Raw genomic sequence first — 25,144 nt, forward strand, 5'->3', positions numbered from 1 at the left:
CTCTGGGGGGAGGGCCTCGACAGGGATTGTAGGAATTTAGAGGAGTGGGCTCACTACCTTCAGTTCCTGAACCAGAGATAACAGAAGCAATCAGACATGAAGTTTTCTCATCTCTCCATGTCTGTACACATATGCTTTTAAAAATCTTCTTTTAAAATCTATAAAGTATCTCTGCTCCCATAAAAGGCCACTCCTTACATACTTGCTCTGGTTCCTATGCCATTTCCTTTTCTCAAGAATTTTGCTCCTCAGTTACTCCTTTCTCTGGCATCATTAATTTCTCCCTCAATACTGGATGAGTTCCATCAGCATACAAATATGCTCTAATGGTTTCAATCTCAAAAAAAAAAAAGTGCCTTTGATGGTCCCATCCTCCTCTAATTACTGCCCCATTTCTCTTCTTCCATTCAAAACAACACATTCTTTTTTTGTTTTTTAACATCTTTATTGGAGTATAATTGCTTTACAGTGTTTTGTTAGTTTCTGCTGTATAACAAAGTGAATCAAGCTGCACACAGTTCCTCCAGCCCTAGGACAACGGCTGCCTGGGTCCCAGGAAGCGTGGTGCCCAATCTGAGCTTCTACTCCAGGTGGGCAGCCTCACAGCCTTGTCTCTCAGGGCCCGGCTAAGGCCTGGGTTACAGCCTTGTGGAAGGTCTCTGGGCGGGGCTAGGGGGGTGTAAAGAATGTAGATTGCCGCGTGGATGTGGCACAGGGGGTGCAGTCACCCCACTTCTCTGGTTGTGTGAAGACTGCAGAGCGCACAGACAGACCTCCGTTGTGGCTGTTCAAGAAAGAAACCCAGGAGCCCCCAGTGAATTTATGGACTAGTGAAAGTAACAGCCATTTATTGAGCACCTGTGAATCAGGTGCCACCAGTAGGCAGCACAAACGTGTTTTGTGATCTCACTCTCGGTGCCTGCTGTCATTCCGTCACTTCCTAAGGCACTGTTACCCGTCTGTACCAGTACCCAGCAGCCTTCTATTTCCCGAAGAATCTTCATGTAGAGTGTATATGTTGATAAGGAAGCATCAAAGCCAATATTTTACCAGTTTTACAAGCTATCCCCATTTTCAGACATTAGCTCAAAAAAGGAAGTAATGAGATCAAGACCTTTCAGTGAGACAGACCTGTCAAGGATTTTAAAGGCTTGGTGGTTATTTATCAAGATCCTGGATTGAGAAATCAATGAGTGGATAAGGATTTGACCTGACTTTTGAACGGAATATCATTCTTTCCCCCAAACGTTATCAATCATGAGGTTGAAAGAATAGAAAAAATCAGAGTATATCACATGTAGTAAGGCCGTGTGGCTGACAGGGTCTTGGTGCAGGGTGTCGGGCCGGGTGTCAGGCCTGCGCCTATGAGGTGGAAGAGCCGAGGTCAGGACATTGGTCCACCAGAGACTTCCTGGCTCCACGTAATATCAAACGGCAAAAGCTCTCCCAGAGATCGCCATCTCAACACTAAGACCTAGCTCCACTCAACAACCATCAAGCTACAGTGCTGGACACCCTATGCCAAACAACTAGCAACACAGGAACACAACCCCACCCTTTAGCAGAGAGGCTGCCTAAAATCATAATAAGGTCACAGACACCCCAAAACACACCATGGGACATGGTCCTGCCCACCAGAAAGACAAGATCCAGCCTCATCCACCAGAACTCAGGCACTAGTCCCCTCCACCAGGAAGCCTACACAACCCACTGAACCAACCTTAGCCACTGGGGACAGACACCAAAAACAATGGGAACTACGAACCTGGAGCCTGCAAAAAGGAGACCCCAAACACAGTACGTTAAGCAAAATTAGAAGACAGAGAAACACACATCAGATGAAGGAGCAAGGTGAAAACCCAAGAGACCAAACAAATGAAGAGGAAATAGGCGGTCTACCTGAAAAGGAATTCAGAGTAATGATAGTAAACATGATCCAAAATCTTGGAAATAGAATGGAGAAAATACAAGAAACGTTTAACAAGGACCTAGAAGAGATAAAGAGCAAACAAACAATGATGAAAAACACAATAAATGAAATTTAAAATTCTCTAGAAGGAATCAATAGCAGAATAAATGAGGCAGAAGAATGGATAAGTGACCTGGAAGATAAAATAGTGGAAATAACTACTGCAGAGCAGAATAAAGAAAAAAGAATGAAAAGAATTGAAGACAGTCTCAGAGACCTCTGGGACAACATTAAAAGCACCAACATTTGAATTATAGGGGTCCCAGAAGAAGAGAAAAAGAAAGGGACTGAGAAAATATTTGAAGAGATTATAGTTGAAAACTTCCCTAATATGGGAAAGGAAATAGTCAGTCAAGTACAGGAAGCGCAGAGAGTCCCATACAGGATAAATCCAAGGAGAAACACGCCAAGACACATATTAATCAAACTATCAAAAATTAAATACAAAGAAAAAATATTAAAAGCAGCAAGGGAAAAACAACAAATAACACACAAGGGAATCCCTATAAGGTTAACAGCTGATCTTTCAGCAGAAACTCTGCAAGCCAGAAGGGAGTGGCAAGACATATTTAAAGTGAGGAAAGGGAAAAACCTACAACCAAGGTTACTCTACCCAGTAAGGCTCTCATTCAGATTGGACAGAGAAATTAAAACCTTTACAGACAAGCAAAAGCTAAGACAATTCACCACCACCAAACCAGCTTTACAACAAATGCTAAAGGAACTTCTCTAGGCAGGAAACACAAGAGAAGGAAAAGACCTACAATAACAAACCCAAAACAATTAAGAAAATGGTAATAGGAACATACATATCGATTACCTTAAATGTAAATGGATTAAATGCTCCCACCAAAAGACATAGACTGGCTGAATGGATACAAAAACAAGACCCGTATATATGCTGTCTACAAGAGACCCACTTCAGACCTGGGGACACATGCAGACTGAAAGTGAGGGGATGGAAAAAGATATTCCATGCAAATGGAAATCAAAAGAAAGCTGGAGTAGCAATTCTCATGTCGGACAAAATAGACTTGAAAATAAAGACTATTGCAAGAATGTATGTGGAACCTAGAAAAATGGTACAGATGAACCGGTTTGCAGGGCAGAAGTTGAGACACAGATGTAGAGAACAAACGTTTGGACACCAAGGGGGGAAAACCGCGGTGGGGTGGGGATGGTGGTGTGCTGAATTGGGCGATTGGGATTGACATGTATACACTGATGTGTATGAAATTGATGAATGATTAAAAAAAAAAAAGACTATTGCAAGAGACAAAGGAGGACACTACATAATGATCAAGGGATCAATCCAAGAAGAAGATATAACAGTTGTAAATATTTATGCACCCAACATAGGATCACCTCAATACATAAGGCAAAAGCTAACCGCCATAAATGGGGAAATCGACAGTAACACAATCATAGTAGGGGACTTTAACACCCCACTGTCACCAATGGACAGATCATCCAAAATGAAAATACATAAGGTAACACAAGCTTTAAATGATAACATTAAACAACATGGACGTAATTGATATTTATAGGATATTCCATCCAAAAACAACAGAATACACTTTCTTCTCAAGTGCTCATGGAACAGTCTCCAGGATAGATCATATCTTGGGTCACAAATCAAGCCTTGATAAATTTAAGAATATTGAAATCGTATCAAGTATCTTTTCCGACCACAATGCTATGAGACTAGATATCAATTACAGGAAAAAATCTGTAAAAACTACTAACACATGGAGGCTAAACAATACATTACTTAATAACCAAGAGATCACTGAAGAAATCAAAGAGGAAATCAAAAAATACCTAGAAACAAATGACAATGAAAACACGACGACCCAAAACCTATGGGATGAAGCAAAAGCAGTTCTAAGAGGGAAGTTTATAGCAATACAATCCTACCTCAAGAAACAAGAAACATCTCAAATAAACAACCTAACCTTACACTTAAAGCAATTAGAGAAAGAAGAACAACAACAAAAAAAACCCACAAAGTTAGCAGAAGGAAAGAAATCATAAAGATCAGAACATAAATAAATGAAAAAGAAATGAAGGAAATGATAGCAAAGATCAATAAAACTAAAAGCTGGTTCTTTGAGAAGATAAACAAAATTGGTAAACCAGTAGCCAGACTCATCAAGAATAAAAGGGAGAAGACTCAAATCAATAGAAGTAGAAATGAAAAAGGAGAAGTAACAACTGACACTGCAGAAATACAAAGGATCATGAGAGATTACTACAGGCAACAATATGCCAATAAAATGGACAACCTGGAAGAAATGGACAAATTCTTAGAAAAGCACAACCTTCCTAGACTGAACCAGGAAGAAACAGAAAATATGAACAGACCAATCACAAGCACTGAAATTGAGACTGTGATTAAAAATCTTCCAACAAACAAAAGCCCAGGACCAGATGGCTTCCCAGGCGAATTCTATCAAACATTTAGAGAAGAGCTAACACCTATCCTTCTCAAACTCTTCCAAAATATAGCAGGGGGAGGAACACGCCCAAACTCATTCTACGAGGCCACCAAAACCCTGATACCAAAACCAGACAAAGATGTCACAAAGAAAGAAAACTACAGGCCAATATCACTGATAAACATAGATGCAAAAATCCTCAACAAAATACTAGCAAACAGAATCCAACAGCACATTAAAAGGATCATACACCATGATCAAGTGGGGTTTATCCCAGGAATGCAAGGATTCTTCAATATATGTAGATCAATCATTGGGATAAACCATATTAACAAATTGAAGGAGAAAAACCATATGATCATATAAATAGATGCAGAAAAAGCTTTTGACAAAATTCAACACCCATTTATGATAAAAACCCTCCAGAAAGTAGGCATAGAGGGAACTTACCTCAACATAATAAAGGCCATATATGACAAACCCACAGCCAACATCATTCTCGATGGTGAAAAACTGAAACCATTTCCTCTAAGATCAGGAACAAGACAAGGTTGTCCACTCTCACCACTGTTATTCAACATAGTTTTGGAAGTTTTAGCCACAGCAATCAGAGAAGAAAAAGAAATAAAAGGAATCCAAATCAGAAAAGAAGTAAAGCAGTCACAGTTTGCAGATGACATGATACTATACATAGAGAATCCTAAAGATGCTACCAGAAAACTACTAGAGCTAATCAATGAATTTGGTAAAGTAGCAGGATACAAAATTAATGCACAGAAATTTCTTGCATTCCTGTACACTAATGATGAAAAATCTGAAAGAGAAATTAAGGAAACACTCCCATTTACCACTGCAACAAAAAGAATAAAATACCTAGGAATAAACCTACCTAAGGAGACAAAAGACCTGTATTCAGAAAACTATAAGACACTGATGAAAGAAATTAAAGATGATACCAACAGATGGAGAGATACCATGTTCTTGGATTGGAAGAATCAACATTGTGAAAATGACTATACTACCCAAAGCAATCTACAGATTCAATGCAATCCCTATCAAACTACCAATGGCATTTTTCACAGAACTAGAACAAAACATTTCACAATTTATATGGAAACACAAAAGACCCCGAATAGCCAAAGCAATCTTGAGAAAGAAAAACAGAGCTGGAGGAATCAGGCTCCCTGACTTCAGACTATACTGCAAAGCTACAGTAACCAAGACAGTATGGTACTGGCACAAAAACAGAAATATAGATCAATGGAACAGGATAGAAAGCCCAGAGATAAACCCACGCACATATGGTCACCTTATCTTTGATAAAGGAGGCAAGCATATAGAGTGGAGAAAAGACAGCCTCTTCAATAAGTGGTGCTGGGAAAATTGGACAGGTACATGTAAAAGTATGAAATTAGAACACTCCCTGACACCATACACAAAAATAAACTCAAAATGGATTAAAGACCTAAGTGTAAGGCCAGACACTATCAAACTCTTAGAGGAAAACATAGGCAGAACACTCTATGACATAAATCACAGCAAGATTCTTTTTGACCCAGCTCCTAGAGAAATGGAAATAAAAACACAAATAAACAAATGGGACTAATCAAACTTAAAAGCTTTTGCACAGCAAAGGAAACCATAAACAAGACCAAAAGACAACCCTCAGAATGGAAGAAAATATTTGCCAATGAAGCAACTGACAAAGGATTAATCTCCTAGATTTACAAGCAGCTCATGCAGCTCAATAACAAAAAAACGAACAACCCAATCTAAAAATGGGCAGAAGACCTAAATAGACATTTCTCCAAAGAAGATATACAGATTGCCAACAGACACATGAAAGAATGCTCAACATCATTAATCATTAGAGAAATGCAAATCAAAACTACAATGAGATATCATCTCACACCGGTCAGAATGGCCATCATCAATCTACAAACAATAAATGCTGGAGAGGATGTGGAGGAAAGGGAACCCTCGTGCACTGTTGGTGGGAATGTTAATTGATACAGCTACTATGGAGAACAGTATGGAGGTTCCTTAAAAAACTAAAAATAGAACTACCATACGACCCAGCAATCCCACTACTGGGCATATACCCTGAGAAAACCATAATTCAAAAAGAGTCATGTACCACGATGTTCCTTGCAGCTCTGTTTACAATAGCCACAACATGGAAGCAACCTAAGTGTCCATCGACAGATGAATGGATAAAGAAGATGTGGCACATATATACAATGGAATATTACTCAGCCATAAAAAAAACGAAATTGAGTTATTTGTAGTGCGATGGATGGACCTAGAGTCTGTCATACAGAGTGAAGTAAGTCAGAAAGAGAAAAACAAATACTGTATGCTAACACATATATATGGAATCTTAAAAAAAAAAATGGTCATGAAGAACCTCGGGGCAAGACGGGAATAAAGACGCAGAACTACTAGAGAATATACTTGAGGATACGGGGAGGGGGAAGGGTAAGCTGGGACAAAGTGAGAGAGTGGCATGGACATATATACACTACCAAACATAAAATAGATAGCTAGTGGGGAGCAGCCGCATAGCACAGGGAGATCAGCTCAGTGCTTTGTGACCACCTAGAGGGGTGGGTGGGATAGGGAGGGTGGGAGGGGGACGCAAGAGGGAGGGGATATTGGGATATATGTATATGTATAGCTGATTCACTTTGTTATAAAGCAGAAACTAACACACCATTGTAAAGCAATTATACTCCAATAAAGACGTTAAAAAAAAAAAGTGAATCAGCTATACGTATACATATACCCCCATATCCCCTCCCTCTTGAGCCTCCCTCCCACCCTCCCTATCCCACAAAACAACACTTCTTGAAAACCTTGTCTGCATTCTTTCCATTTGCTTACCTCCATTCTCTCTCGAGCCCACTGCAGTTGAGCTTCCATTGCTCATTGCTGCCACTCTACTGACAAGTAGCTCTTGCTACAGTCACCAGTGACTTCCATATTGCAGTGGCCACTTCTCTGTTGTTATTTTACTTGACCTCTTGGCAGTTTTCAATAAAATTGACCATACACGTCTTGAAACGTATTCTCTTAGCTTCCATAACCCCACACCCTCCTGGGTTTCCTCCCACATTCTGGCTGCTTTCTGTCAGACTGCTTTGTAGGCTCCTCTTCCTTTCCTCAACCCTTCTAAATATTGAGTATTCTGCAGCACCCACTGCCCTGTCTACATTCTGTACCTAAGTGATCATATTCAGTCCCATGGCTTTAAATATAATCTAGATGTAGGCAAGTCACAAATTTATGTCTCTAGCCCTGACCTTTCTCTTGAGCTGTAGGCTCAGTGTCCAGCTTCCCACCATGTCTAGGAAACATCTCAAACTTAACAGGACCATCACAGAACTCTTATTTTTCCCGCCAAAGCCTGATTTTCCCCATCTCAGTACAGGGTTGTGAGATGTATCTAGTTGCTGAAAAAGAAAATCTGAGTCATCCTAGGTTCCCTCTGTTTTCTACCTTCTACACCCAATCCAAGACCTGTTGACCCTCACAGTTGGAAGACTGAATAAGATAATATATATAAAGTGCCTATTATAATGCGTAGCCCATAAAAAGAAATAAATTGTTGCTATTATTTATTATTATATTTAATATATAATAATTATGTAAAATTTTAACTTCCATGGTACCTACACTTGGTTAGAGGTGGTTTTTTTTGCTTTTTTTTTTTTTAAATTTATTTATTTATTTTTGGCTGTGTTGGGTCTTCGTTTTTCTGTGCTAGGGCTTTCTCCAGTCGCGGCAAGCGGGGGCCACTCTTCATTGCGGTGCGCGGGCCTCTCACTATCGCGGCCTCTCTTGCTGCGGAGCACAGGCTCCAGACGCGCAGGCTCAGCAGTTGTGGCTCACGGGCCTAATTGCTCCGTGGCATGCGGGATCAAACCCGTGTCCCCTGCATTGGCAGGCAGATTCCCAACCACTGTGCCACCAGGGAAGCCCTTGGTTAGAGTTTTTGATGCTTTTTTTTTTTTTTTAAACATCTTTATTGGAGTATAATTGCTTTACAATGGTGTGTTAGTTTCTGTTTTATAACGAAGTGAATCAGCTATACATATACATATGTCCCCATATCTCTTCCCTCTTGCGTCTCCCTCCCTCCCACCATCCCTATCCCACCCCTCTAGGTGGTCACAAAGCCCGGAGCTGATCTCCCTGTGCTATGCAGCTGCTTCCCACTAGCTAGCTATTTTACTTTTGGTAGTGTATATATGTCCATGCCACTCTCTCACTTTGTCCCAGCTTACCCTTCCCCCTCCCCATATCCTCAAGTGATGCTTTTTTTAAGTTGCTGGAAAATCTGCTTTTGGATCGTGGTAACACAGTCCCTACATGCCTATTACATGTAGGCACCTGCAGGATTTTTTACCTTGTCTCTTTCTTAGAGATGCAGCAATCTCTTGAGTTTTTTAAAAAACAAATCCATAATGACTTAATAAAACAGAAAACTCATTTTAAACTTACAGGTGAAAGTACTCACTTTCTAGGGATCCCCTTTTTAATATTTCAGTGCCTAGGAAATAGTAACTCCTTGATGACTGTAGTTAGTTCCCTGTTTTTTTTACCTCTTAAGCCTCTCTCAACTCACCCCAATCTGTTTTCTGTTCCTGTTACCCTATTGATTTTGCCTTTCATAAGGCCAAGTTTAATGGCCTCTCTTTGGTTCTCGTTATACTTATGAAGATTAAATGTGAAAATCTTTTACTTCACTATAAACAAAAAGCACATCTTAAACTGTAAAGTAAATGTTTGTTACTAATATTGACACTCTGCCTCATTAGACATTGCTGATTGGCTTGTGTGTCACTAATTTCTCCTGGTTCTTCCATCTCTCTTATCTTTCTTTCTTAATCTCTTTTGCTTATTCCTCCTTCTCCTCTGCTCACAACTTAAATATTGGTGCTTCCTCAAAATTCTTTTCTTAGCGCTCCTCTTCCCTCATCTTAAATGATGAGGTTTTCTTATCTTTTTTGTTTGTTGGTGGGTGGGACCCTATCCCTACATTAATTTTACAAGAACCAGCAAACAGTGTAACACAGACACCATAGGAAAAGACTACAATGTGAAGAAAAAATTTTTTTCATGAGGTTTATAGAGGCCTTTAGGATTCTTAAATTCTAAAAGTAGAGAAAGTAACTTTTATGATCTGAATATTTGTGCATCTTTCTTACTGTCACACGGTTAGAAATTTTTTACCTCCTTTACCTCCTATATATTAGGGATTTCCTGCCACCTGGTGTTCAGAAAGGACACTGTAATTGGTAGGAACTCACAGTCCCAATAGTACTAAAAGCTAACATGCTATATTACAAAAATTTTCTACCAAAAGGAAAAAACATCCAACAGACTAAATATCCAAAGAGACTAAAATGACTCATGAGAACGTATTTGCCTTCGCTTATGTCCTTTCTCCTGTTTGGGTATATACCCTCCCTCGATCTCTCTGCCCAAACCACTCCTATTTATCTCTCGTTCTTCTTTCAAAATGAAGTAATACATGTATACGGGTTAAAGTGTCAAAGAGTTCTACAAACTTTTTAATAAAAAACAATATTCCTCTGCCATATTCCTTCACATTGTCAGTTACTACTTCTCAGAAAGAGCAATTTTTAATTCTTTTAGCTGCTTTTTCTAACATGCCTCCACATTTCTAAATAACTGTTCTTTCTTGATTTTTTAATTCTAGGTATTCTCTTTTTACTCCTACAATAAAAGATGAAGATTTACCTCTCTAAGGGTCACACCATTATATTCTTTCCCAAACAGGCTTTCTCATTCTTTTCAATGTGGATAGGCTGAGCATGTTCCACATCTTTAAGTTCTGCTTCCTTTTTGGTTCACAGTTCTGTCTTTAATTTCTTTCTTCTTGCATTTTACTATAAGCAGTCAATAGAAACCAGGCTGCTCCTTCAACACTTTGCTTAGATATTTCCTCAGCTAATTTTATTACTCACAAGTTCTACCTTCCACAAAACACTAGGACATGAACACCATGTCTGGATTATAAGCCTGTCACAGTCTTCTCAGAACTAAGTAGGGAAAGAGGGTTGGATGGTGGGGGTAAGGGTGTCCATTTGTACAATATGTATATTTTTCTTAATCCCTCAGTTTTTCGCATGGAAACCCCACCCTCAGTTGTACACAGTATTCCCAATCCAGAGCCTCTCTGAATCTATCTTTCCAGTGAGTAAAGCTCTGGTTTTCTTCCAGGAGAGAGAATGAACAGGCACTGAGCTACCTTGAATAGAGGAGGAAGTCTGTGATCCTGAGACCTTTGACAAACTTCTAACCTGTTCCACTATTTTTCGGCCCCACTTTCAGCGGGGCTCTGCAGCATGAATCAGTCTGCTGCTGGGCTTTCCTAACTGCTAATGGAGTTTTCAACTTTCTTCTGCTATGTCAGCTATCTCTCATCCACATGCTTTCCAGATTCCAAAATTTTATGACTCTTCTCTTTCATCTCTCCCATTCTCTGTGCCTATGTGAGTTTATGCCTGTTTTTATCCCTCTACTTTCATTTTAGTGAAGTATCAAGAGGGACTGATAATGACCATATGTATTTAGTTAGCCATTTTTTAACTAGAATTAACTCATGTTTATTCTTCAAGGACAAACTCAAATGTTATAACTTTTCCTGACCCCACCTACAGAGTTAATTGTTCCATCATACATATTCTCACAGCACTTTATATGTGGCTATAATAGCATTTACTATGCTTTAGTATAATTATTTTTTGAGGGACTCCTAACTATAATCCCCTTAAGAACCATCATTATATAATACTATTATATTACATAGTGTAGTTTCTTTTTCATTTTGGATTTGAAAAACTGAATTGAGCCAATAGAAATGAATTTTCATCATCTCTAGTTAGTACCTGAAATTGAGGCTTAAATGGTCTTTTAAAACATTCCTATTTGACTTTGAGGGGCCTTGAAATAGTGTCTGAATATACCGCCGTCTATAGATATAACACCATCCCAGAGGATGTTTAACTTAAGACACTCTGCAGCCAGGCTTATTGTTAACTTGAGATTGAGAATATTTCTGTCTTAGCCACATAGCCAACTTTGAAAATAAGAAGCAGGTTTGCTTGCAGAGAAGGGTGATGTGGTCAAAGAAACAGTACTCATTGGTTATGTGGAATATGTGATATTCTGCTATAGTGACAGAGAAGATCCAAGAATGTGATAGTTTTAAGGCATCACAGCTGATCAACAGTATCAAAATCCAAGTACAAATAAACAATTTTCCCTGGAAAAGGGAAATACTAAATTCCACTCTGTGCCAAATAATATGCTAGGCCCTTTACATTATGATCTCAGTTTTACAGTTGAGGGATTTGAAGCTCAGAAAGTCCAAGGTCAACTAAAATTGAATCCTTTTCTGAGCACCTTCCTTCTTATGCTAAATGCCCTTCCTCTGTGCTATTATTGTACCCTGAATATATCTTTATCTTAACACTTATCATATTCAAATGACACTGTGTTTACTTATCTATCTCCCCCATTGGACAGCTCCTCAAGGGTAGGAACAGGGTCTTATTCTCCAATACAAGGTCTTGAACAAGAACTCTCTCAATAAATGTTTGTTGGACTGCAGATCTGAGCTCAGAATTCAAGCCCAAATCTGTCTTGTTCATCATCACAGGCATATATCCAGATATCAAGATCGTCACTCTGCTTTAAGAAACCTTTGGGAAGGAAAAATAAGCATTTCTGAAAACTTTAGCAGATTTGGTTTTTTATATTGAGAAAAGCTGATGTTTTGGAAACTTTTCCTACCAACAAAAAATGGAAGAAAAGAGTAAACTGAAAAATTAAGGCTTAGACATACATCAAAGGAGAGATGTCAAGAATGTGGGTTGTTTTCTTTTCCAGGGGCGTTATGGGTGTGCATCATTTTAAATCCACATTGCAAACTGGAGGAAAAATCCTGTTGGCTGCAGCAACTGCAGAAGTGGAATGACCTGGATGTCTGTCCCCTGGAGGATGGGAACTATGGGCATGAGCTGCCCAACATCACCAACGCACTTCCCCAGAATGCCAGTCACCGTTCAGGTGAGCCAGATATCATTTTAGCGTCTTCATGCCTGGAACTCCAAAAGGTCGGAGGGTAAAGCCTGAGAACAAAGGTGGCTGGACAACTTTTGGACTGTCAGAATTGTCATCCTAAATAAGAAAAGCCTGTCCTTTTGTTTGTCTTGAAATGCCAAACCTTAAATAAGGGTAAGCTTGTATCTTTGACATTGAGGATGCTGTCCTTTTCCACATCTAGAGTGTCCTTACAGTGTCCAGCATAAATTCCTAGAGCCCTCTTCATGAATCCTCTTTACCCTTCAAGTTTTTCATGACTAATGGATCTTGGCCTCAGTTGGGGTTGGTTTTAGCTCAGAAGACCTACCTCAAGGGAATGATAGAAGACCTGGGAGGAAAAAAAAAAAAAAACTTAAAAAAATGTCCTGACAATTGCCTTTCTTACTTACTTTTCTCTGTTTTCCTCTAATTTTTATACAGCAGATTTCTAGGAGGGGGTCATTGTTCCAAGATATGGCTAGGACTCTTGCTCCATTTTAAGACAAATCCAGTACAGTGATATTGTACCCTCTGCCTTTTGAGCCCACTGACCAGGTATCACTGGACATCAACATTCACATCAGCTTTAGTTCATCTAACTCAGGCCATTTGCTGTTGGCAATTGATTGCTCTTTAGCCCATGGGGATCCTTTATTGGTAGATTTTATCAGACATTGATTTTACATGTCCTCCCTTTTATTTTAAGTGATAAATCTACTGATATTTTTAACCTCTAGGAGGAAATCACTTAAATTATTGTTCTTGCTTGGTCTTCATCTACTGTACCATAATTGATTATCAGTGTATTTAAGGCAACCAAGGTAATGAGAGATGAAAAGCCTACAACTTGCCACTTGAAGCTACCCTTTGCTGGCATTCATCTAACCTCCACAATGCAGGAATCTATCCTTTTAGTATTGACTTTGGTTTGGCATAGAGAGAGTCACATGTGTATAAACACATGCCTCCATTCTGGCAGTTTCTTCCTTGTCACAGTATACTGGTTATTCGTTGTTACTGGTTCTTATTTGAGGATGTTGTTTCCTCTTAAGTCTTCTCAAGCTGTGGCTGATTTATCTCTCATATCTCTTTACCTTTGGGCCTGATGGAGCAATAGGCATCCTGCTTATTCTTCATTGCCATTTCTACATCATTGTCCTACCCTCCTTCCTAAAATACCCCCCAGCTTTAAAGTCAGTGCTGTTAAAATATGCTGTCTGCTGCCCTCCAGGTTTTGGTCGTTTGACCTCTGGGGCAATCCCCCTCATTCCTTGGAGATTTTTGGTTACTGGCTCACTAACACTACTCTCTGCCTCTACTTCTGTCATGATTCTTGATCATTTAAATAGCCGCATAAATGGTACTTTCAGTATTCTAGTCTTTCAGTTCTTTGACCTCCTCTCTTTTAATAGTCTATCTTCTATCATAACTTAGCTATGCAACCTCAAGATCATACCCTAAAGCTTGTCATTACCAATAACTACACCTTCTTCACAATCGCAATTTCAAGCAGCTCCAATTAGCACCACCAGTCTTACTAGGTTATTTTCTCTGGTATTCCAGTTCCAGTAATTCTTTGACCCACTAGGAATTTTGATCCTATCACTTTTTCATTCTTGTGGTAGCCTCATTTTCCTTCTTATCCCGATTAGATTCCTTGGTGCATCATTATAATCACTACCTTGCATACATACTCAACCCCCTCGTTCCCTTAGTTACACTCACATAGCAAAACCCTAACCTTAGTAGTTCAGTCTAACTTTCTAGTTACTCGGTGCTCACACCCACACAGCTGAACATGGTGGAGAGAAACATGACTGTGATAACTGGTCTTATCTTAAGTTTATGACCACTAATCTCAAGTGGGTCCATAGTATTGTTCAGACATCAACTACATTTCCCTAGTCTATGCCTTCTTTCAGTCTTCTAAATTACTATTTCACACCACCTTTTCCTTAAAACTTTCTATACTTTCTCCCCATCCTCACTTTCATCCTGAAGACTTGCTTCCTGTTCACTGAGAATATAGAAGCAAACAGAAGAGAATTTCCAAAACTCTATCACCACATCTGCTTCTGTCTATACCCATCTACTCTGCCTCTTCTGCTGTTTTTGTTTGTGCTTCTGTCTAAGTCCAAACCCTCCACTTGTTCTTGAGATCTTATTCCTTTTATCTAGGACATCACCCCAGGAATTATCTCTACTCTCTCCTGCATCACAGATTTTTGTGGATTATTCCTCTGAGTATACAAGCACATTGTTTTATCTTTCATCCCAAAACAAAACAAAGCAAAAAACATTCTTGTTGACCCCACATGACTCTCTGTCTACCACGTTGTTTCTCTGAGGTAGTAGAAATAAGTGGTAGAATTAAGAAAAATGCTCAAAAGAATATTATGTATTTATCTTCTCTACTTCTTCTGCTCTTATTCTCTCTTCAACTCACTCCAGTCAGGCTTTCATCCCTTCAGTACTGAAACATCTCTTGTACTGGTCACTAACGCTGACGATTGCTAAATCTAGTTCTCAGTCAGAATCTTACTTGACCTATCAGCAGTATTTGTCACAATCGATCACTCTCTCCTTCAAACACCTTATTTCCAAGACACTGCTCTCTTGGTTCTCCTCTTCATTGGCCCCTCCTTCTCAGTCTCCTTTACTGTCTCCCTGCCACTTCCCAACCTAAAATGCTAGAGTACCCAGGGCTCAGTTATCAAACCACTTCTCTTTCTATATTTACTCCCCTGGTAATTGCATTGTTTTAATAATCATCTATATACTAACAACATCCAGATTTATATCTCTTGCCCAGACTTTTCCTCTCAACTCCAGACTTACATGTTCATCTACCTTTTTGATGTTTCCTCTTAGATATTAATAGGATCTCAGTAGGATTTCTTACCCCTCTAGCCCCACCCAAACCTGCTCCTCCTGCAGTCTTCCCTGTCTCTATATATGACAAGTCTATCTTAAAAACCTTGGAGTCATCCTTGATTCTTCTCTTTCTCATCCCAGATCTAATCCATGGGCAAATCCTATTACCTTTACCTTCAGAATATATCCAGGGTTCATTTACTCTCATCACCTCCACTGCTTATTGCTCTGAACAGATTACCACCATCTTTCACAAATTATTGCAGTGGCCTCCTAACTGCTTCCATCGTAAAGTCTGTTCTCAATACTGCTGCCAGTTGTCCTTTCAAAATGCAAATCAGATCATACACCTTCAATGGCTCAAAGACCTCCAGTGGCTTCTCATCTTTGCCTCATGGCCCAGAAGGCCCTCCATGGTCTGGTTTCCTAGTACCTCTCTGACCTCATCTCCTATGACTTTCCTGCTTATTTACTCCATTCTAGGTACACTGGCTTCCTCACTACCCTCAAACACTCCAAATATGTTCCCACCAATAGCACTTACTGTTCCTTTTGCCTAGGATGCTCTTCCCTTAGTTATATCTGAGGCTTGCTCTTCAGTTCCTTCAGGTCTCTGTTCAAATGTTACCTTATTAAAAACCATGCTATATAAAACAATAACCCCCACCCAATACCAGCTTGCCTTTCTCCCTAACTTTGCTTTAGTCTCCCCCTTAGCACTCATAACCATCTTATATATTTACTATACTATACATTCATTTAACTGTCTCTCCCCATTTGAATATAAAGGTCCATGAAGCCAAGGACTTCTTATATCCTCAATACCTAGAACAGTACCTGCCATGTAGTAGGCAGTCATTATTTGCTGACTTCATGAAATACAAAACATATTGGGAGCCTAATCCCCACTGTGGGCTGAGCAGACCCATGGTAGATTCTCAGTTTAGCAGGAGAGGGGCTCCGACTGCAGCCAGTAGAAGGGTCATTGTGCTTCAACTGAGGGGTGACATGAAGGAGGAGCAATTTCAGTAAATATTGTAAGTGCTATTCTGATTTAATCCTCTGAGCCTGCACTCTAAGGAATATACCAGTTTCTGAAGAGATGACCAGATTCCAAGGACTTTTGCTTAGTAGATGAATATGTTCATTTCTTTCATGTTCAGTCTGAATCCTCTGACTTTCCCTCCCAATATTTTTGCACAGGCTCAGTAGATGCACAACTCATTTGGGCATCTCTGGAAATATCTGTATTTCAGTTCTTGATCCCAAAATAGTTTCAACTGTTCTTAGTCTGGCAGAGAGTCAGTTAAATGATTGTTTATGTTTTTATTTCCTTAAATGTCACTTCCATGAGTCCTTCTATATCCACATTTTATGATTGTATCTTCCATCTGGTCTTCCTACACACCACCCTGAAGAATTGAGCTTACTTTGTCTGCTGTTTCCCTGCAGCCCTTTTCCTGAAGCGAGATGGCATGGTAGGACTCCAATGAGAAAACAATTTAGTCTTTTGTCAGCATCAGTTTTTCTTATTGGAGAACAAGGTTGTAAGCTTGCAGACACTAGTGTGATAAAGATACCAGAATACACAGGGCTTCAGCTCTTTTTCAGGTTTTATATCAATGTCACAGAAGTACTTAGTCTGATGTGGGTCATGCTGTAAAAGAAACAGGTTATGGGTTGGCCAGGGATATTACCTAGCTGCTTCTCTGTTCCTCTGGCTTCTACAGAAGCAGTTTGTATCCTCATAATTGAGCAGCTGAGCACCACTGTCCCTCCTCTCTTTCATGTGGCTCTGGGTCCTAGGAGAAATTGGTCTTCAGCCATAGATCTATGTAGAAAGGTTCTTCCCATAGAGGGCACAGACACACGAAAAGCTATCCAGTAAAGAAGCAACACAACGAACACCCAGACAGATGGCAGAGTGACTGCTGTCACTAACTATACAGTATTCTTCTGCCATTCCTCCCAGCCTGAAGAAGACACAGGAGCTAGAGCTTCAGATTACCCGTCATCAAACTGCTGCATTTCTTTCTTTCCCCAGATTCTTTATCCAGACCAAGACGGACAGTGTTCACTAGAGCCATCGAGGGCCGTGAATTGCATTGGCAGGACAGCCACTTACAGCGAATAATCAGCAGTGATGTATATATAGCTCCTGCCTGCCAGCAGGAAAGTGAGAGACTACTCTTTAATTCCCAAGGCCAGCCACTGTGGCTTGGTAAGTGTACCTGTCCTACTCTCACAATTTCAGAGCCCACTCTCACCTCATGCCAAGCCTGAGTGAGCCATCTGCATAGGTACCAGCAACACAACTACACTTTGGACAGTCTTCATACAGATCTTCTGGGGCCTTGACTAGGGCCTCAGGGTATTTATGTGTAGCCTGGGCGATTTGCATATGTACAAATGAGGTACAGTAACCTCAAATAGAGGGATTTATATTGTTTCCTAAGTTTGGGGAGGGGAAAGGAGTTAGTAAATCTGAAAGAGTACTAACAAAATCATTAGACATTAGTTCACAGGCTCTCTTAATCAGCAGTTACCGAGCAACATTGTAATCTACTCTGAAATTACATATTTTGCTGAAAAGGCATGAACTTTGAAACTTAAATTACTCTGTACTAGTAGCTAAGGCACTATCTGCATTTGTCACCAAGCTGTCTTCCTTTCCTCATTCCTTCCGTCATCATAACAGGATAGAGCTGTTCCATTGTGAGTTTAAACCCTCCTCTAGCCTCTGTCAATCTATTCTTGACTTTATTATAGAATGCCCATTCCAAACTAGACACTTTTTAAAAATACACATTTTCTGAGTCTTAACGACAATAGCGTACATTTTTATTATCATCTCCCAATTCCCTACCTCCATCCCTCACCCCATATCTTTGTCTTTCACAAGATCTTGCTGAATCCACCTGAAATTCCCTTTGATTATATTTCTTCTTCTCTGATCTAACACTTCTAAAACATATATATAACTAGCATGAGAAAAAATATAACCTCATTAATAAACAAAGATGCAAATCAAAACAACACTGAATTGTCATGTTTCGATTGTCAAATAGTCAGAAATTTTATAAATAAAGATAATTAGGGGGACTTCCCTGGTGGCGCAGGGGTTAAGAATCCACCTGCCAATGCAGGAGACACGGGTTCCATCCCTGGTCCAGGGAGATCCCACATGCCGTGGAGCAACTAAGCCTGGGCACCACAACTACTGAGCCTGTGCTCTAGAGCCTGCGAGCCACAAGTACTGAGCCCGCATGCTGCAACTACTGAAGCCCATGCGTCTAGAGCCCATGCTCCGCAAAAAGAGAAGCCACCACAATGAGAAGTCCGCGCACCGCAATGAAGAGTAGCCCCCGCTCACCACAACTAGAGAAAGCCCGTGTGCAGCAACAAAGACCCAACGCAGCCAAAAATAAATAATAAATAAATAAATAAAATTTTTTAAAAAAAAGATAATTAGGTTTTGGTAGAGGAGGGGTTACATGTAGGAGAGGTAATCTCATATACTACTAGTAGGAATGTAAATGCTCACAACATTTCAACAACATTTATCAAAAGCCTTTAAAATACATTCATAGCCCTTGATCCAGGAATTCTACCTCTAGGAGTTTATCCTGAGCTATAATTAACTAAGAATATGCATAAAGTTATGGGGTTTATTAGAGCATGGATGTATAATGTACAGATGAGAAAAACTGGAAGCAATCTAAATGTCCAACAATAGGGGATTGATTGACTTAATGGATAGTATGCATATTCAGTGGAATGATATGTAATCATTTTTAATGTTATAGAAGTATATTTAATGATATGGGAAAATATTTACAATATGTTATTAAGTGGAAAAACCTAGTTACAAAACAATAATTAAAATATCCCATTTTTATTAAAATTAAATAGAAAAGTCTGGATATATATTTTTTTCATAAAATGAAATATGAAACTAGAAATAATGGTTATCTCCAATCTTTATTTTCTATTTTGTTTATCTGTATTTTCAAATTTTCTATAATTATTTGTATAATTTTTAATGTTATCTTAAAAGAAATCACAAAATAAACCATAAATCTCATTATAATCACTTCCCCATTTATAAGCCTTTGGTAGTCATTTGTTACACCTAAGGTAAATCCAAACTCCTTAGTATGGCATCCAAAGCTCTTAACATCCCAGACTCTACCTTTCCAGGCTATCTCTAGCCACATAACCTAACTCTACACAGAGCTATTTGCCATACTCTGAAGATGTTATCTAGAATACTTTTTATGCTTTTACTTATATGCCTCTGTTTATATGTTATATATAAAGGCAACCAGGAATGCCTTTCCCTGCTTGTCTACATATTTAAAATATTACTTGCCCTACAAAGGATATAGCTCAAATATTATTTTCTTTCTGTGTATATTTCTATCATGTCACTTCTTTTCAACTGTTTTATAATGATCTGTTTATGTATCATTTGTGAGCACTTTGAGGAAAGTGACCATTTCTTATTCATCTTTGTAGTTGCTTTGCCCAGCATGCTACCTGGCATTTAATAGGTTCTCAGGAAGCATAGGATTAATAAACAAATGAGGCCTTTCCCTCTATAAAGGCAGTTTGTTGCTACATTGCATTCCTGTAGTACATGTTCACAAAGAGGTACAACATTTTATTATCCTAGTTCTTTGCCCCTTTCTACACCAAACCACTACACTGAGGCTGCAGGGTATCTCCTTGGAGGTAGTACGTGTGACTTATTCAACTTTCTATCCCTAAAAGATAAAATACAATTTCTGGTACACAGTAGATGTCAGGTTGAATTTGAGGAACTGAACTGAGTACAGTCTCCCTTTGTCAAGCATGAATTTTCCTGATTTGAAAACTTAACTCAATCAAAATATTTTCTTCTCATCTGGTAGAGCATGTGCCTACAGCCTGTGCTCGGGTTGATGCCCTGCGTTCCCATGGTTACCCAAAAGAGGCCCTCAGACTCACAGTGGCCATTATCAATACTCTGAGGTTGCAGCAGCAACGGCAGCTGGAAATCTACAAGCATCAGAAGAAAGGTATAGTGATCAAGAGCCGTCTTAACTCCTTAGGCTGAGGCTGATGAGGATCCTCAGGGGCTGCAAGGCCTAGTACTTAATTTTCATTAAGTTTCCTGGTGTTACAGGGGCTAGGGGATTCTAGGTCATTCTCCTTGCTGTGTGGAGTGTCTCACTTTACCTCTGTGAATATCAGTTTTCTTATCTGTAAAATGGGAATAATAATGCTGGCCTGCCTCTCTCACAGGACAGTTGAATCCACTAAGATCTGGTATGAGAAGATCTGTAAAGCTGTATCTACATATGTGTGCTGTCAGCAGGCAGCCTAAATGCATACCACATGGCCTCAGAGCTGGCTGATGAGCTTGTGACCAGTCTCATCAACCCAAAGCAAGACAGTGAGGGAAGCTTTACTTTGAGTTTCAGGGCCGGTGTCTGAAAGAGACTGGTGAAGAGACTAATGGAGAGACCAGGCAGGGACAGAGAGCCGTGTGTCTCTATCACTCTCTGAAACCTTGACCTGCTTGTTTCCAGAACTGTTGCAGAGAGGAACCACAACGATCACAAACCTAGAAGGCTGGGTGGGCCACCCACTGGATCCCATTGGCTGCCTGTTTCTCACTTTGACTGAGGCCTGCCGCCTGAATGATGATGGCTATCTGGAAGTGTCAGGTACAGGGGTCAGCCCAAGGCAAGCCGAAACTGCCCTTGGGAGCTCTCTTCTCCTCCATGACAGAGGCTGTTTTACCCCTCTTGCAGCCTTTTGGTCTCTTCTCCAAACTGGACCTCCCCTGAGAGGTTTTCTTGGGATTGCTCTCTTTCCCACCTTCCTTTCCCACTCTGTGGACTGGCCCTGTCCTACTCACCCATTTTACTGTGCCAGCCTCAGTCTTCCTTTGCTCCTCTCACTTCCCTACTGTGTGAATGCCTAAAGAGTAATCCAAGGGGAATAAGAAGGGCTAGGGGGATTTGAGGAGTCAGAGGCCAAGTAGTCCTCAGAGTCTGGAAGGGGGAAAAAACTTCCATCAGCAGTGTGTGTATACCTTGTGTAATACTCTCATGTTCCCCTTGAACATTCTCCTTTATGGTGGTTTTGTACCAAATTTACAAAACAGAAATAAAAGGGAAGTAATTTAATAAAGTCTCAAAGTAGCAAGGACTTGAGACAGAACTGATTCTTCTTTCCTTTATGCTATCACTGTATTGTATACATACATCTATTACGGTATTTAGCACACTGCATTACAATTTGTTTACAAGTAAGTATCTCTTACTAGACTGTCAGGTCCCTGAAAGCAGAAATTACGACTTATCATTGTGATCCTAGCACTTAGGGCAATAACTCCCATTTAATAGTCTTCCATAAATATTTACCAGATGGAGGAAGGGGAAAGGAAAGAAATTAAGACTCTGGCTTTTAAACCTGTGCTCTCCTCCTGAAACTTTGAACCCAAAGGTGGAACATATAAAGTAATAATAACATAAAAGTTGCAAATGTCACAAAAGTAATAGTTTAACTGGATGGATTTGGATTTCTGTGGGTAGAGATACAAGGGGTGGCCCCAGTGCAAGGTAGCGGCTACCCTAACTTCTTTCTGATCGCCTGAAAAAGGACTCATCATCTTTGGTCTGTTTCATCTGCAAAATGACACTTACATCTTGAAAACCTGAAGTTGTACTTGGGGTTTATTTACCATAGACATACACTTAGCTGCTTCCACATACCAGGCCCTGGAGATGCCTCAGGCAGTAAGATAAAGTCTCTTTCCTTTAAGGTTCTTACATTCTAGTGAAGAGACAGACACAAAAATAGATAATTATAGTATTACATAACATTCTAGCAAAAGATTAGTATGATTGTATTCTTCCCCAGCTGGCCTAACCAGATAATGCATTAGGAAGGAGTTAGGAATCTTTGTAACCCTGTATAACCTTTTTTCAGTATATTTGTCTTACTGTTCTGGTGTTTGACTCAGCTTCCCTGTGTTAGCTCTTGACCAAGCTGTATTCCAAAGTGTGGGGGGAAGAGAGGCAGAAAAATCCATGGGGCCTGACCTACCGAATCCGGTGCCCTGTCGTCCTCAGATATGAATGAAAGCAGAGCCCCTGTGTACCAGCATGTGCCTGTGGCTGCAGGCTGCCCAGACAGCAGTGAGTCCTACCTGTCATTGGCCATGGAAGTTGCTCTGATGGGGATGGGTCAACAGAGGGTGATGCCTGAAGGCCTCTACGCACAGGACAAGGTGTGCCGTAATGAGGAGCAGCTCCTGAGTCGACTCCAGGAGCTGCAGCTGGATGATGAGCTAGTGCAAACACTGCAGAAGCAGTGCATCTTACTCCTGGAAGGTAAGTAGAGAAGGGGCTATTGTCACCGAGTCTTAGGCCTGTGACTCTGGGTTCCCCTCTCTAACAGAGCACAGGTACAGCAACATTTTTGACATTAAACTGTAGTGAAGGTTCTTATGGCTAGCAAACACATGTGGGATCCTAAGGCTCAAGTCCAGGCAGACAAATACAAGCATACAGATAAATAACTGGCTGGCTTATCTTCTTCCTGCAGGAGGCCCCTTCAGCGGTCTGGGAGAAGTCATCCACCGAGAGAGTGTTCCCATGCATACCTTTGCCAAGTATTTGTTCTCAGCTCTACTGCCTCATGATCCAGACCTGTCCTATAAATTAGCCTTACGTGCCATGAGGTGGGTAGCCCTTTCCTAGCCCAAATGCCTCCACTAAACCAGAAGTCTCAGATGTTCTTTTTCTTTGTTTGTCTCACTTTCTTCTCTTTCACTCTTTCTCTATTCTATTGGACCTGCCATCAGCCTGCCCTAAAATGATTCAGATATTTTCATATGATCTACGATTCTTATCTGGGATGCCTTGCTGGTGACGCACTTGCTCCCTGGCTGCATTCTCAGTGAACTGTCTGAGGAAGTCTCTGAATTTTTAACAGATATGGAGCACCCAAGGCCTGAGTCTCTTTGTTCTGGGGCCAGTTTGGCAGCTTCACAAGGGGTTTGAGCCTTTTCATACCTAACTGAGAAATGGTTCCCAGGCTTAGGTCACCAGATACATCTGGGGAAGTAGAAGTAAGTCTTTCTATATCAAGACTTGAGAACAATGAGCTATGGGCATCCTGTTTCCAAACTAGAATAGGATCCTTGGTTCAGGCAGGTGGACCTCTAGGATGCAGCAGAACATACAGAAGAAGAATTTTAGTTAGGCTATAAGGCTGAGAAAGCTCCTCAGCTCGACCAAAAAGGACTGCTGAGGATTACTTGGCATATATTTCTTATGCTTTTAAAAATAATCTTATGGTTTTTGAACTGTCTTTCAAATCCATTTGCAGTAAGAAACTATTCAGCTTGAGTTCTCCAAGTGCCCAGGCTCTCACCTCATATAAAGTACGGTACCATAGGTTTTAAAACCTTCAAAGTTCTTCATTAACCCTTTCCTGCCCAATTCCTCCCCAGCAAAGAACAAGCTGCTCTAAGGTGGCTCCAAATGGCAAGGGTCTGGGTGATAGCTTATGACTCTCCCTGGGTCTTCTAGGTTACCTGTTCTAGAAAACTCAACTTCTGCAGGCGACACTTCCCACCCTCACCATATGGTATCTGTGGTGCCCAGCCGTTACCCTCGCTGGTTCACGCTTGGACACTTGGAATCACAGCAGTGTGAACTGGCCTCCACCATGCTGACTGCTGCCAAAGGTGAGCATAGAAAGACCTAAGGCTCCAGCACCCCCAGTATGCCTGCCCAGTCATGGCCTGTCAAAGGCTTAGCCTGCTGTCTCCTGAAGAAGAGAAGCTCTCTGTCCTCCCCTGAGCACTTATAGTGATAGGGGTCCTCGCTTTGATTACTGCTATTAGAATGAACACCTGAGTCCAAGCCAAAGTTTTGCTGTAGTTACTAATTGTAGGACTCTGAGTACAGAGAATGAGATCATCTTTAAGGTAACTTCTAAATCTAACCTTCCATATGATAAAGTCACTTTACCTTTCTAAGCCTCTGGTTTAAAAATCTATAAAATTGGGATCATTGTCAATGACCTGTCAGCTTCCCAGGGCCATTGGAAGATCTACTGAAGTGATGGAGCTCCAGATCTCTTTACAGATACGAGAGTTTATGATTTTTCTAGGGCCCCTGGTCAAAAGATAGGCAGTCCAGAGTGACTCAGGCTTTTAAGCTCACATACTCCATGTTAGTTATGTAGGTTTTATCACAAAGAGAAGTGAAAATAAGCCCCTGAGAAGTTATAATAAAATACTAGCTACCATGGACTATGAATATTTTTCCAATACCAGGAAACTACATGAATTTTTAAAAGCACTTTTTAAATTTAAAATTACTTTATGTTGTGTCTTCTTATTGCAAAAAAAATGCATGCTCATTGTAGAAAAGATAAAAGATATAGATAAATCAATATAAAAATGATCAAAAAACCAATACAAAAATTGAACAAAATATGATCAGGCAGTTTACAGAAAAGAAGATACAGATGACTTTTAAACAATTAAAATGCCTGGCCTCACTTGAGAAATACAAATTAAAATTACCCTGAGATAACATTTTTCACAAATCTTATTGGCAAAAGTAATAAATTTGACAATAGTCATCCATGTCGGAAGTGGGGGTGGCAGTGGCCTGGCATGGAGATTCCAAGCAGGATAAGGATGACTGCAAATCCAGGATGCTCAATGACCTCAAGCACA

General features: G+C 40.2%; 1 protein-coding gene across 2 annotated transcripts in view; it reads left to right on the forward strand.

Annotated features, from left to right (window-relative positions):
* Positions 1–25,144, forward strand: part of ZSWIM5 (zinc finger SWIM-type containing 5) — a 288,792-nt gene that overhangs the window by 240,884 nt on the left and 22,764 nt on the right. For both annotated transcript variants that reach the window (XM_082454999.1, XM_082454998.1), the window contains 7 exons: positions 12,328–12,507; positions 17,441–17,617; positions 20,310–20,456; positions 20,970–21,107; positions 22,521–22,781; positions 22,996–23,131; positions 23,985–24,142. In XM_082454999.1, coding sequence (XP_082311125.1) covers positions 12,328–12,507; positions 17,441–17,617; positions 20,310–20,456; positions 20,970–21,107; positions 22,521–22,781; positions 22,996–23,131; positions 23,985–24,142 — 1,197 coding nt within the window. The remainder of the gene's footprint in view (positions 1–12,327; positions 12,508–17,440; positions 17,618–20,309; positions 20,457–20,969; positions 21,108–22,520; positions 22,782–22,995; positions 23,132–23,984; positions 24,143–25,144) is intronic.

The sequence above is a fragment of the Balaenoptera physalus genome (assembly GCF_965194825.1).
Source record: "Balaenoptera physalus genome assembly, chromosome: 1".
Classification (NCBI taxonomy): domain Eukaryota; kingdom Metazoa; phylum Chordata; class Mammalia; order Artiodactyla; family Balaenopteridae; genus Balaenoptera; species Balaenoptera physalus.